The sequence below is a fragment of the Nothobranchius furzeri genome, chromosome 9 (assembly GCF_043380555.1).
Source record: "Nothobranchius furzeri strain GRZ-AD chromosome 9, NfurGRZ-RIMD1, whole genome shotgun sequence".
Classification (NCBI taxonomy): Eukaryota; Metazoa; Chordata; class Actinopteri; order Cyprinodontiformes; family Nothobranchiidae; genus Nothobranchius; species Nothobranchius furzeri.
In genome coordinates, this window is record NC_091749.1 from 70,163,735 (window position 1) to 70,178,734 (window position 15,000).

The 15,000-nt window shown below is 44.1% G+C and overlaps 1 protein-coding gene across 3 annotated transcripts in view; it reads right to left on the reverse strand.

Annotated features, from left to right (window-relative positions):
* The window catches only part of LOC107382087 (transcription initiation factor TFIID subunit 4), a 154,077-nt gene that overhangs the window by 36,847 nt on the left and 102,230 nt on the right, over positions 1–15,000 (reverse strand). For all 3 annotated transcript variants that reach the window (XM_054732611.2, XM_054732610.2, XM_054732609.2), the window contains one exon: positions 3,848–3,970. In XM_054732611.2, coding sequence (XP_054588586.1) covers positions 3,848–3,970 — 123 coding nt within the window. The remainder of the gene's footprint in view (positions 1–3,847; positions 3,971–15,000) is intronic.

Genomic DNA, 15,000 nt, shown 5'->3' on the forward strand with positions numbered 1-15,000 from the left:
TAAAAATAAATACAAGCAGAGAAAAATGCTTCACATCAGTGAAAATTTAAATTGCTTTCTCATGCTAAACGGCAGTGCCACAGACACGTCTGGGTTGAGACAAGCCTGAAAAACAACGAGTAAACTTTTATTCGGATTTAGGTGGTGATGGTGGCACAGGAGCTAAGTGCTCGCCCCGTAATCAAAGGGTTGCAGGTTCGAGCCCCGCTCAGTCTGTCGCTGTGGTTGTGTCCTTGGGCAAGACACTTAACCCCACTTGACTGCTGGTGGTGGTCGGAGGGACCGGTGGCGCCAGTGCTCGGCAGCCTCGCCTCTGTCAGTGCGACCCAGGGCAGCTGTGGCTACATCGTAGCTCATCACCATCAGTGTGTGAATGGGTGTGTGAACGGATGAATTACTGACTGTGTTGTAAAGCGCTTTGGGGGGTTCCAGGACTCTGGAGGGCACTATATCAAATAGAGCTCCGGACCCCACGTGACTCTCAGTTAGTAGACGCCATTTTGGCATGCAAAAAAGGTAAACAAACACGGATGTAACCATGAACATGAACGGGATCCGCTTGGATTTTACTTCGCTGGAGTTTACTTCACACTTTAAAACAGAAGAAATCGTTTTATATAGTCAGAAATTAAATAGACTAAACATCTCCGACCCTTACCGTGTCCCTGGGATACTTTTTAAAAACGCCAGAAGCTGTCGGAGCGGACTTCTTACCGGCACAACACCGGACCTGGCCGGGGGAACCCCGCAACCCAACTCCGGATACGCGGATGAAAATGGATGGATGGACGGACAAATAACAGATTTACACGTAAGTAGTCTCGGTGTGTGATCTGACAATTGATCAACCATTGCTTAAAAATTAAATACAGCTTAGATGCTGTGATCATAAAACACGTAAACGGCAGCACGCAGAAATCACGAGGCAACGTTTTACGTGATGTTTACTTGTTGCTATGAGTAATAAGACAGAAAAAGCCACGCCAAAATAAGTTTAGGAAGCCCACTAAGAATCATAATAAAAGCATTTAAAATAAATACCATACACAGTTGAGGAAACGTTGGTTTAAGTACCTGATAGGAAGCGGTCGCTGCATAAGCGAAAACCTTTACTCTCGGGATCCCACAGTTTCATTTTAACCCGGTCACTAGCGCGTTTTATTACAATGATCCAACGTTTGCGGCGCTCCGGATCTTGGGGAATCCTGTAGATGGCTCATTCCTTATGTCGTCCGCGTCTGTTCTGCATCCTGGGGCACAACAGGAATCTACCATATTTCCCGTTTGGTTGAGTTTTCTGACAATAACAAATAGTCCAGCTGCCGGCTTCTGCCTGCCAATATGGCGCCGTTTCGATTTGAACTGTTGCATGCCGGGAAAAGTGACGTCAACTCCCCGAGCTCTATACAGACCAATTACCATTTAGATGCAGCAGAAAGAGAGGCTTCGTTTGGAGGCGTGTCTATCTGATTGAGGCATGAAGGACTTAAATATTTATTTAACACATTTTAATTTGAACAATGGTTTTGTATGAACAGGAGAAAGGACAGAATAAAGACCAAGGTGGTCATAGATCTTCTGTAGCATGTCCTAAGCCACGCGTTGCCGTGGTAACACACACAAGCAAATAAATATACATCAAAACAATAACAGCCGAGGCAGTGGATTTGAAACCTTCTAAAATATATAAAAATTTCTAAAGATTTCTCTGAAAGCACGTTACGATGCTGGGGTTACACCAGCCGTGCAGGCTGCTCCCGACGTAAAAGCCTGCTTTAAATCAAAGATAATGGTGTAACGAGATGTGCTGTGGAACACTAATATGCTGCGTCAGAATTTATGACATTAGCCATTAGTCATGTAATGAAACAGGCAGAAAATACGGGTAAGTAAACAAACCCTCCCAGTGGGTTAAATTATTAGAGCAGCCATACTGGTTTGTGTCCACGTAGCAAATAAGATCTCAGAAATCTGAATCCGTGCGTTCAGTTACCGCCAAAGACTTTTTAATTAGTGAGATTAATCATCAGAGAAGAAAAAAACAAATACAAAGCTTTCAGTTTATGACCAACACAAAGGTTCTGTCAGGCTTTTCCAGGATTTGGTTCAGGGAATTTTAAGTGCTATAAATAGTCAGTTTTCTGTGAATTTCACTTGAGAATCTGATGTTTTATAGTTGGCGCTTTTCTGGTTTTACTTTTGCACATAGCTTTACCTAAAAGCTACTTTAGGACATTTACTTCAGACTGGATGACAGAGTAAACAGAGAAGCTGGGACAAAAACAAAACAAAATCAAATACATTGATTAGCAGATGTGGTTGGTGTCCATGATCTCGACCAGGACTTCCCCGGGCTGTGGAGGCTAGTTAGAGACGCAGATCTGCAAAAAAGTTTGACTTGTGCAACAAGTGTCAAACACACTTATGCTAATTTATCCTAAAGAGTTTTTAACCGTCATTTTATTTGCAATTTAGTCACCTACCCCTCCCAAAGGTTCAATCACTCATCTTCCTCACCATGTCTAACTAACTCAGTCACCAGGAAAGAGACAAGGCTGGACATGTATCCAGTCCATCACAGGGACACCGTGACACCCTCACTCACACCTAGGGACACATCAGTCTGATTAATCTAACCTGCCTGTTTTCGGTCTGTGGGGAAATAAAAACGGAGAACCAGGAGTAGGGCTGCAACGGTTCGTCGACGTTGTCGCCAAATATCGACAATAGAAATAGTCGACTATGAATTTCATTGTCGACGTCGCCAGACGTGTTTTTTTCCGACCGAGTGAGGCATCTCACTTCATTACAATCTCTGCCGAGAGTCGCACGTGCGCAATAGCTTCTCTGCTGAGCGCCAACTAACAGAAATGGCGGCGTCCGACACCGCAGCTACGTGTACCAAAACATCTAAAGTTTGGGAGCATTCTAGCCGGGACTCGGCGAATAAAAAGATGACCTGCATTATTTGCAAAGCAGTCCTCGCGTATCACGGCAGCACCTCGGTGATGCATGAACACTTAACGAGAAAGCACGTCGGACAGTTGAACGAAACAGAGTCAGATGACCTCGGTAAGATTTAAATTACACGAAAGCCAACACGTTTTGTTTTGGATGTACATTTTTTAAACGTATTTTCACTTTTTAAAAATAGAGATTTAATGTTATGCCCGACTGTGCCTGACAAAAGTATTTAAACTTTATTTATGCATTTATGTCTGTACTGACTGGGCACTGTGCCTAATATGTGTTACACAGCATTTTTATTTACTTTAGTATGAATTGGCCAATCAGCAGCAAAGTTCATTAAAATATGTATTTTCCATTGAAGTACCCATCTTTCTTGTGTTTATTATCAGTTTTCACACAATTAAAGCAATCTCATGCTACATTTAAGAAAAATTTAATAATTATCCGATTAGTCGACTAATCGTTTCAATAGTCTGTGACTAGTCGACTATTAAAATAGTCGTTAGTTGCAGCCCTAACCAGGGGTAAGCCTGCATACGCGCGGAGAAAACATGCTAACTCCACACTGGAATGCCACAGCTGGGATTAGAACCTGCAACCTTCTTCATGAGAGACAAAGTGCTACCATCATACAGCCCCATCCTTAAGTTGTCTCTGAAAACAAAGACTGGAGCCTGAATCCAGAGACTAAAGGACTATTTTGAGTGAGCAGATCCTGGATTCTGGTGAAAGAGTTCAGAAAGGTTTTACGAAGGTAATAAAATCTTCATCATACGTATCTAAACCATGCTCGGTTTGGCCTTCAAACACTCAGATATGCAACAATATAAAAGCTAGATTTCCTTGTTTAGCAGTACGGCGTGGCTTTGGTTCTTACCTCGGCCCCTGTCGGCGTGGTCCCCGGTGAGTCCAGTTTACGTTTCTTTCGTGGTCCGATGGCAGCCAGCGCCGTGAGGTTGGCGTCTCGCTGTCTAATCTCAGCCTGTTCTTGAAGCTGCCACTGAACACAGAAAGATGAACAGATATTCATTAAGACTTTATATTTTGTGTTCTAGGTATAGATTTATGAGCTTGTTGTTCAACGAGCACGGTACCAATTAACCACAACCACACATAAACCCCACAAGCATAAAAAAATGAAGCAGGCCACCTTGTTAAAATGCAAGAACCATAAAAAATTGAAGTTAAGATTATATCTCAATTCAATTCAATTCAAGTTTATTTATATAGCGCCAAATCACGACAAGAGTCGTCTCAAGGCACTTCACATAATAAACATTCCAATTCACAGTTCATTAAGCCAATCAGAAATAATGTTTCCTATATAAGGAACCCAGCAAATTGCATCAAGTCACTGACTAGTGTCAGTGACTATACAGCAATCCTCATACTAAGCAAGCATAAAGCGACAGTGGAGAGGAAAACTCCCTTTTAACAGGAAGAAACCTCCAGAGAATCCCGGCTCAGTATAAGCAGCCATCCTCCACGACTCACTGGGGATCGAGAAGACAGAGCAGACACACACACGCACGCACGCACACACACACACACACACACACACAATAATGTGTCTATAGTTATATTGTGATGACTTAGTAAATATTCTATTTGGTGAGATAAACTTTATTGTATTTATCCTAGTGGATCTCTAATTAAATGGGTAAACTAGCAGTAACACGTCTGTGTTATCTGTGTGAAATTACAGCAAAAGCGGAGTTAGCATAACTGGTTTGTGATCGGTTATAATCATCAGCAGCTGTTTTATTTATACATTGCTTTTAACCAACCTAGGCATATGCGAAGTGCTGAACACGGCACAAATAAAAGCATTTACAAACATACTACAGCAGTTACAAGTAGTCACTAAAACTAAACGACTAGTTACTAAAAACAACTATGCTAGCTTGGTTCTAGGCTGCCAACTAGATTCAACTGAGCAGAAGTTTGAAAGGAGGACGGTGGTGAAGATGACTTCCATCTTGAAAAACCCTTCCCACCCACTGCATTCCACTGTGGAGACCATGGGCAGCTCCTTCAGAGGCAGACTGAGACATCCCAGACGTAAAACAGAACGCTACCGTAGGTCATTCATCCCCTCTGCTAGCCTAGTGAATTAGACCAAATTCTTGCTTTACAAGGTTTGGTCGAGTTATGCTCCATTGGAACCTCTGTGGCCCCAAGCAGCATTCCGGCTGGCCAATCACAGCTCTCTAATCACAGAGCTCTATCCACTTTGTGGGCCAATCAGGGCTCTGTCTTCATCTGGTGAGCGGGATGATGCAACTGAGTGGAACAAGATGGCGACAACTCGTTTGAAACGTCTTTTACATCAATTTTGGACTAATTGGAATTGGGCTTTATTAGAATCAGGAGCAGATGGATGTATTTAAGTATTTTATTTAGAAAAAATATGTATTTTTGCCTTCTTCAACAGCGGACTGCCTTGTTCACAGACATCCATTGCAGTGAGTATGTCATGTTGTTCATTGTCCAGTAGCATGCGGAGGTCGTTTGAAAGACAACGGTAGAACCCGCCCCACGACTGAGAACCTTAAATGGAGCATTGCCAGACTAAATAATAGATTTATTTAGCTTGGCTTGCCAGGCTACCTCTCTGCAGTGAGAGTGTATAACTCCTCCGTTTAACTGGTGCTATTATCCTGTTACACAGGAACATCAATGCAATACAGTGATCCTTCGTTTATCGCGGTAGATGCGTTCCAGACCTGGCCGCGATAGGTGAAAATCCGCGAAGTAGGGACACCATATTTACAGTACAGTGTCAGAACCCAAGTTCCCAGGCCAGCCTCTTCCAGCTAGCCGGCCTCCACTATGGACCACAACTCCCAGCATGCCCCTCGCGGGGATTCCCTCCACGTCGCACCTACGTCACAAACCGCAGCAATAAACGGAAGTCGCCTTTCCAGCTCACCACTCAGTCATCGTTTCTTCAGATTCATGATCAGAGTTTCCAACCTACCGATCAATCCCACGAAATATCAGCTCATAGTAAGTTATCTTACTTACTTCTGGAAAGCCCGGCATTTCCGTGTCATTTCGTTGACGCTCGAACGTTCGAGGGTTTCCTAGATTAAATCGTGAGCCGGCGTTTCACCGACGCTCTCACTTCCGCATCTGTGAAACCACGCTCCCTACAAGCTCAACTCCCGAATCCAGCCGACCTGTCTGACATACAGTACTATATTGAATTATCGTATGATCGGATTCTCTTTTTGTGGGTAAAACTCAAGAAAAATTTTTTTTTTACCTGGTTTTTTTAATAGTTTTATTACAAAAAGTGCATTTTATGATAAAATTGATAGAAAAAAAACAGGAATTTCTTGATATTTTGCATAGAAAAATACCGCCAATCGGTGAAAAAAACTGCAAATCGGCGAATTTCCCTTGAATAAGGTTCCAAAGAAAAAATCCGCGAAGTCGTGAATCCGCGATTAACGAACCGCGAAGTAGCGAGGGATCACTGTACTCAGCATGTGTTCAATACTAGTGCAACACCAGATGAACGTTAGTATGTCCGTGTCCGTATGCTGCATAGTTCTGGAAACACAAGTTTCCTTTTCATTTGTGGTTTTTAGTGGATGAAGGTTACAATAATGGCTTACTGCCTTTGTGTGTTTACCTGTAATCTTGTTATTATAATGTTCTTGCTTGTCTCTAAGTGTATGTGCTGCTGTAGCAAGTGCATTTCCCCACTGTGGGATTAATAAAGTCTATTCTATTCTAAAACACGAACGGCAACATCGTTTATTGTCTTAAGCCAGTTTTAGAAATGGCAACTGAAGAACCTTTTCTGATGTTCAGCGACAGAGCAGCCCACAGCCTCACCTCGGTTTCACGGTCAGGCTTGCAATTTATTTTCAGGACCTGCAGGTGCTGACCGGTCGACCGAAGTGTGCGAAGGAGGATCAAACAAACACAGAAACTAAAAAAATATATGATGGAGCTCCTCCATGCATCCTGTTAGCAGCAAATGGCTCTAAGGTGCACAAACATGTAGCTCAATCACTTTAGCTTCAACCTAGCGGTCGCTTGTGTTGGTTCAACAGATATTTCACTTCAGTCATGTTAATAAACATTTAATATCATTTCTCCATCATTTTCAAACAGATACACTTTTGGATCTGCGCTTTACTGGTTAAGTACAGAGATAGCAGATATTTAGCAAAGCATCCTTTTTCGATTTAGTTCGGCACCTCTCACCCCGATATAAACCGTTTGGTGACAAACATAAGCACGTCTCACTAAAAACGGTTAGCCAAGCGAAACATTTAAATGTCTTTTGTTTCACCGTTCTGTCACTGAGCAGAAATGGAGAGCAGTTGTCGGCCATTTAAACATGGTGTGGCTTGTTTTTTGTGATGAATAAATGTGTAGTTTGTGGGGTGTGTGTCTGTGTGTGTGTGTGCAAACTGCCAGAGGTAATGTCATGTTTTGCTTCAGGGCTGAGGACGAGCCTAGCATCGCTGGGAGCTGCCCTTTCTATTGGGTGGAGGTGTGAGGGCCTGGGGCCGAAGCATGGAGGGTGCCAGCCCTGCCTCCAACACAGAAACATGGGTCACACACTCACACACACACACGCCTATCAATCCTGGCCACAACACAGGGAATGCCTGCCCACCAGGCTGCCTGCTGAAGGGGGGGTAGGCTGCAGAGAACAAGGACAATCAATGCGCGCCTTGATGTCTTTCATGTTCTCTTATGTTATCTCTCAGCAGGAGCTCGCCGGCCGCTGCTGTTTGTGTGGGGCATGTACGTTGTCTGATGGTGCTGTGTAAAAGGTTGCTTTGGAGTACAAAGTCTGATCTAAAATGTGCATGCAGTTCCCTCTGATTTTTTTATCCCAAAACCCCGCTGGCAAGGCATGCCCTTTAGGGTGTTGCCACTTCACATTTAGCACGGCGGAACTGTTGAAAGATTCAAACACGCTGACAAAGAAGGGGAAATAACAACAGCAGCTGAATACATCAGCCACATTCACTCTTCCATCTTCACAAAGGACAGGAGAATTAGGACGGCACCAAAATTGATTTTGATTACAAAATGGACCTTTGTTTGTATGAAATCTGTAAAAGGAGACACATGAGCTGGAGACTACAGGTTGTGGGTAGAAGCTCAGGTGGAAAACAAAGCACAGCTGTTATCTATGGTGACTCACGTAACCCACACATTTTTTGTCTTAACCTTAAAAAGTCCCTCTGCAGCCCCAGCGGAGGCAGAGCAGGAAGAAAAGAGGTCCACCTTCTCCCTGATGGCACCAGAATGCCGGCATCTCTGGCTGGCAGTTGGCACCAGGCACACGGCGCCCACAGCTACTGCCTGTAATTTCAGATTTATGACCGTATGATAAATGAAAGCTTCTTTTTACCATCTGCGAGCCTTCGTTTCCCATCAGTGAAGTGGCCGCCGTGACACTGGGAGACTGATTTCTGATTTTAAATCTGGTGTTCAGATGAGAAGTCTAGTTTTGTTAGAACCGCCCATTCAACCAACACTATACTCTTGATGATCTTCAACAGGAAGTCACCTGAAATGGTTTTCCAACAGTCTTGAAGGACTACCTCTTGAAGCTAATCAAGAGAATGCCAAGAGTGCAAAGCGGTAATCAGAGCAAAGGGTGGCTTTTTACAAGAAAATTGAATATAAATCATGTTTTCAGTTACGTCACCTTTTTTGGTTAACTCGTTCACTGCCAATGATGACTGAAGTAGTCATTTTCATGTTTCTACTGTGTGGGCGTCGGACGAGCCCCCGCACCGTGAGAACAAACATCTCAGCTCTAAAGCCGATCTTCATCCGCGTACGTCACACGTCACATGATCAGGAAGCAGAACATCCATGTGTTAGGAGATCGTTTTGGGCCGCTGCTGTAAAAAAAGTGAGGAGCGAACCAGAAAAGCTTCTGCCGATCCCAATTCAACAAGGGATTATGACAGAACGGATAACGCTCGAAATGCGCGGATTCTTCCTGATGTAAGAGGTGAGTCTTCGCTTTGTTTTGGTTGTTTTGGCGTCGACATCATCCTAGCGCGCAACGTTCTGTCACTCTTAAAAAAACTGTAAAAACGGTGAGAAACTCTGGCAGCGAATGAGTTAAGTACATAACTCCACGTGTGTTCATCCATAGTTTTGATGCCTTCAGTGAGAATCTCCCAATGTAATTGGTCATGAACACAAAGACAACACATTGAATGAGAAGGTGTGTCCACACTGTTGGCCTGTCCTGTAGCCAGCTAGAAAGGCTTTTCCAGGAACTCGTGCCCAACCTTTAATTTAAACTTTGAAAAAGTAACAAAATCCAGATGTTTAACTAACCTAATTCAAGATGGCTGCCTCAACCAACTTACCAACAATCTCACAAACAACAACGCGTAATTTGGTCAGCTTTACAAATATTTGGCTATTTGGTTTTGTTTGCAGCTGAGTCATTCACAAGAGCTCACCCTTTTGCTGTTACATGAGATTGTCGTTTTATTTTCAGATCTGACCCAAAGTGCTAAAACTACATAATCACTAGCTAAAGGTATCATTAGCTCATTTGTCATAAAATGATAATTTACTGTAAAAATAAACAGACTGGGTTCAAGGCTGATTACTGTCTCAGTAGACGAAGGACATTTCCATGAAGACATTTTCCACAAACTCCCATTAGAACATCTTTTTGACATTTAGAAATGTTGTGGAGATATAAAAAGAAAGCATTTACAATAATCTCTCCATAACCAATATCAAGCAACAGGTACAATCACTGCAAAGAGCCAGACTAAAGGTCAGAAGTGAGAGTTGTGCCAGACGTAAAGAGTAATCAGCTGGCAGGATGCATACATTTGCCAGCTCCAATCAATGGCATCGCATAACTACCTGCTGAGCTGAAGTCGCCTAAATACCAGCGCCTCCCGTCTGCCTCAGTGGCCTTTGAAGCAGAGAACCACCGCGTGTAAAGTCATATTATTAGCAAAGGTCAAAAGATGTAGAAAAATTGATCTACAGCTTTGATAGAAATGGAGTTGGACTGCGTGAGCCTTGAGCAGAGTGTTTATGTGACACTGTGGTCAGTGCGTGTGGAGATAAAAACTACTGATGGCATCACTTCATGGAGCAGAAGGAATAAAACGTAGCATCTGTTTTCAGGTTAAACATGGATAAGCTAACATTTCTGATACACAATCATCATACAACACTGACCTAAAACCATGAATTTAGCTGGTTGAATAATACAAATACAGCTCAAAAGTAAATTAAACAACTATTAAACTAATTAAAATAAATAAATTTGATTAAAAATTCCATTAAATGTGATATTTATTTATTATGCTTTAATGCATTTTTTATTTCTTTTATTAAATGATTCACTTTTAATCATGTGCATCTATCTATCTATCTATCTTCTATCTAGCTACCCACACACCCACCCATCCATCCATCCATCCACCCACCCATCCACCTCCCTACCTATCTCCCTAACCACCCACCCATCCATCCACCCATCCACCTACCCATCCATCCATCCATCCACCCACCCATCCATCCATCCACCCATCCATCCATCCATCCATCCACCTACCCATCCATCCATCCATCCATCCATCCATCCATCCATCCACCCACCCATCCACCTCCCTACCTATCTCCCTAACCACCCACCCATCCATCCACCCATCCACCTACCCATCCATCCATCCATCCATCCATCCATCCATCCACCAACCCACCCATCCACCTCCCTACCTATCTCCCTAACCACCCACCCATCCATCCACCCATCCACCTACCCATCCATCCATCCATCCACCCACCCATCCATCCATCCATCCATCCACCCACCCATCCATCCACCCACCCATCCATCCATCCATCCATCCATCCATCCACCTACCCATCCATCCATCCATCCATCCATCCATCCATCCACCTACCCACCCATCCATCCATCCATCCATCCATCCACCCACCCATCCATCCATCCACCTCCCTACCTATCTCCCTAACCACCCACCCATCCATCCATCCATCCACCTACCCATCCATCCATCCATCCACCCACCCATCCATCCATCCACCCACCCATCCATCCATCCATCCATCCACCTACCCATCCATCCATCCATCCATCCATCCACCTACCCACCCATCCATCCATCCATCCATCCATCCATCCATCCACCTACCCACCCATCCATCCACCTACCCACCCATCCATCCATCCACCCATCCATCCATCTATCCTCCCACCTACCTACCTAACCATCCATCCATCCATCCATCTAATAAATCCATTTGTGTTCATTTTGGCCATTTTTGGTTTCCATAAATAATTTCTCAATCTTTTGTTTTGCACATAAATAAAGTCACATATGAAAATTGTATTAAATAAAAACAAACTTGCATTTTTAATCATTTATTTTATCTAAAAGCTGAGCCTTTCCCTTTGTAAATTGAAAGGCTCCATTTAAATGATTTAATTATGAACATCTGAAGTTATGGTGGTGGGCTGAAGAGGCTCAAAGATCCCCGTTATGTGAAAACATTGTTATCTTCTTGACTGTATTGCTTGGTTTATTTACAAGTCTATCTCCGAGCACTGCACACCTAATAAATCTGAAAAAAACCCAGAAACACGTTTTTTCTTCCTCACAGAGAAAAGAGCAATATGTTCTCCTATGATGCAAACATGTCTAAAGTACAGCAAGAACCTTTCTGATGCGCTTCGAGAGGAAAGGAAGAGGAGCTTTATTAGCCGCGATGGCTAACCTGCCATCCTCCATCTCTGCTGTTTTTTAACAAAGCCTTTGCTCCGTGCCTCTTTTCGCTTCTGGCCTGGGGGGTTGCTGGAGGCCCTCCAGGCGCTTACAGACAGATGTCCGTGGTGGAGCAGAACATGCTCAGCGTGACGTCACAAGGCTGTGAAGAACGCTGACAGTCCATCTGCCTCGAGAAGACCACGGCGTAAAAACCAGTCTATGGGTTAGGAGTGGATTTGTCTGGGAGCCTCCTCCTGAAAAGCTGCAGGGAGCTTCTGCACAGACAGACGTGCTCTTACGCTACCTGTGTTCAAAGCTTTGACTGATCACGACTCACATGGTTGAGATAAAACACAACAAACATTTTAGTTTGTTATTCATTTGAGGTGAAAGTGGTAAACATGTAATGTAAGTTGATAACCATAACGAGGTAATATTGATGCACTGGTAAACATTTTATTCAGACTTCTACGTTTTTTGATTTTTATTGTTTGGTGAAGATTATTGCTAATATAAAACCACTTAAAAGTGCAGAATGGCAGCGTTGCTGCCAGTGAAAGGGCTGAAAGCAGCGGAGTTTAATGAACCCCTGACAGATCCAACAGTTTCTATTATTTACTCCCAGAGGATTTAGGACCTCCTGGACGGAAGATCTGCACGGTCGAAGGAAACCTTCGGGCAATTTCTTGTCTGATTATTTTCTGATAGACAAGCTGGTTCCCAAAGTCAGAGACTCTCTTGGTCAGCTTGCTTCACACACCAAACCTTCTGTCAGGAATCTTGGCGTGACCTTTGACCCAGCTCTCACCCTGGATTCTCATGTCAGTTCTCTTGTTCGCTCTTCCTTCTTCCATCTCAGGAACATCGCTAAGCTGAGTCCCATTCTGTCCCGCTCTGAACTTGAGACAGTTCTCCACACCTTCATCTCCTCACGCTTAGACTACTGTAACTCTCTTTTCACGTGTCTGAGCAGAACCTCCCTGAACCGTCTACAGGTGGTTCAGAACGCCTGTGCTCGGCTTCTGACCAAGTCCTCCAAACACACCCACATCACCCCGCTTCTCCTCCAGCCACACTGGCTGCCAGTCAACTTCAGGGTTCATTTCAAGATCCTGGTTCTGGTCTATAGGGCCTTACATGGACAAGCACCATCTTACATTGGTGATCTTCTTAGTCCCTACACCCCCAGCAGGTCCCTGAGGTCCAGTGATCAAAGCCTACTGGTTGTGCAGCACCAAGCTGAAGACCAAAGGTGACAGATCATTTGCTGCTGTGGCCCCCAGACTCTGGACCTCTCTCCCCCTGAGCCTGAGATCAGTGGACTCAGTGGTCTCCTTTAAAAAGCAGCTGAAGACTCACTTGTTCAAGCTGGCTTTTGTATGACCTTCTTCACCTCTCTCTCTTTATTCTGCTCTCCCCACATATTCCACCTTCCTCAGGATCCACTGATTTTCCTCTTTCCTGTTCTCTCTCTCTCTTTCTTAACATTATTTTAATCACAATTGTCTATTTTTGCTCATTTTAATAGATTTTAAACATTTTCTAAATGCTTTTTTATATATTTACAATTTTTGTTTTGTGAAGCGCCTCATTATTTTCATCTTGAAAGGCGCTATAGAAATGATACTTTCTTCTTCTTCTTCTGATGGCCTGCTGACCAAGACGGGTTCACGAAACTATTCACAAGACACACTACGACAGAAACAAGCCGAGCTTCAATCTTATTCACATGGATAACAACAGAGTTTGAATTCAGAAGATCAAAATGGATCCCAAATACGTGTTCTTAACCAGAAAGTCAAACCCTGAGTCTGCTGAAAGCTCCTCACGGACCGGCGATCTCCTGTCGGGCATACGTTCAAACCAGGATCTCGTTGAGGTGTGACTGTTCGCAGCTAACTCCAGAAGGTATTCTCGAGGGAGTTGTCGAAATGTCTCAAAATGTTTGCAACGGTTCACAACTTCCCTTTAGGGCCACGCTTTTGTGTCGCTGGAATTTCAACCCTTCTCAATTTAGCTTAGGTGAGTAAGAAAATGGAAGAACTGAAGAAAAAATGTATAAAAAGTTTGGATTAAGTGGAGACCTCTGGGACTACGCTGGGAATGATTGTGGGCTAAAAGACTCGCACAATTCCAAGGCTTTTTCAACAGAAGTGGGTTGGTGGTTCACGCCCTGTTTCAAGATCCAGATTCGCTGTGGGACCAAGCAAACGGAGCCTGGCTGAAAACGTGATGTCAGAAAATTCCCAGTCACTGATTGGGTAGGGAGTGGACTCCCTGGTTGCATCCCATCCATCTGAGTATTCCACCTTGCTAACCATGAACCTTTCCGGTCATTTTTGTAGAAGTCTGACAAAAGGCAACCGGCTAAATCCTGATTTATACTTCTCCGCCAGCTCGAGCGTGGAGTTGGACACTCTCGTTGAGGGTGATGTTGTCCCTTCAGACTTCTCCTGGAGAGCGTGGCAAAGCAATGCCCCGTAGGGGGCGTAGCACTTTTCTGGGGTATCCTTCCACCATTACAGTGATGTATCTGGTCCAAGATGGTGTATTTACTATTGTGCTTATATCGTGTTCAAGTATTTCAGATACTTTATAGCACATTTGTCCCTCATTCTCCTCCACCTCTTCATGCGGTCACCACCTCTAAAATCCACGCAAGACGCTCATCAATCTGCTGCCAAATATCTTCGGTTCTCTCCCTCTCTTCTCAGTGGCCTAGTGGTAGATTGTCCGCCCTGAGACTGGGAGATCAAGGGTTAAATCCCGGTCGGGTCATACCAAAGACTAACCCCGGTTTCACACTGAAAGCATCAGCGGCGCAGAACGTCGCTGCTCCAAACAGAATCAGTTACAGTCTGTGGAGTGTCTCAAACCAGCCGCGACGCAGCACTTTTCAGGGGCGTCCCAGAAGCGGCAGTTTGTGATTGCGAGTACACCGAAGAACACGTAGACTCTCCCAGTGTGAAAAGGACGGCTTCCTTGCTGCGCCTCGCTGTACTCGCGAGATTCTAAAATCCCTCGAGACTTCCGACACCTTCCTCATCGAGAGATCACAACCCCGCGAGGAATCACACCGTTGCACTTCTCGAAAGAAACTGGTGGTAAACAAAGCCGTTAGGTCACACGTGCTGAAGAAAGTTATAGATAACATTGCAACGTTGCATTTTATTTTGAAAATAACCGGGGATTTTACACTGAAACCGTGTGTGGTTTCCTGTCTTGCACTGTGAACTGCGGAAATTGACGTGTCCAAGAAGCGGCTCGCGGA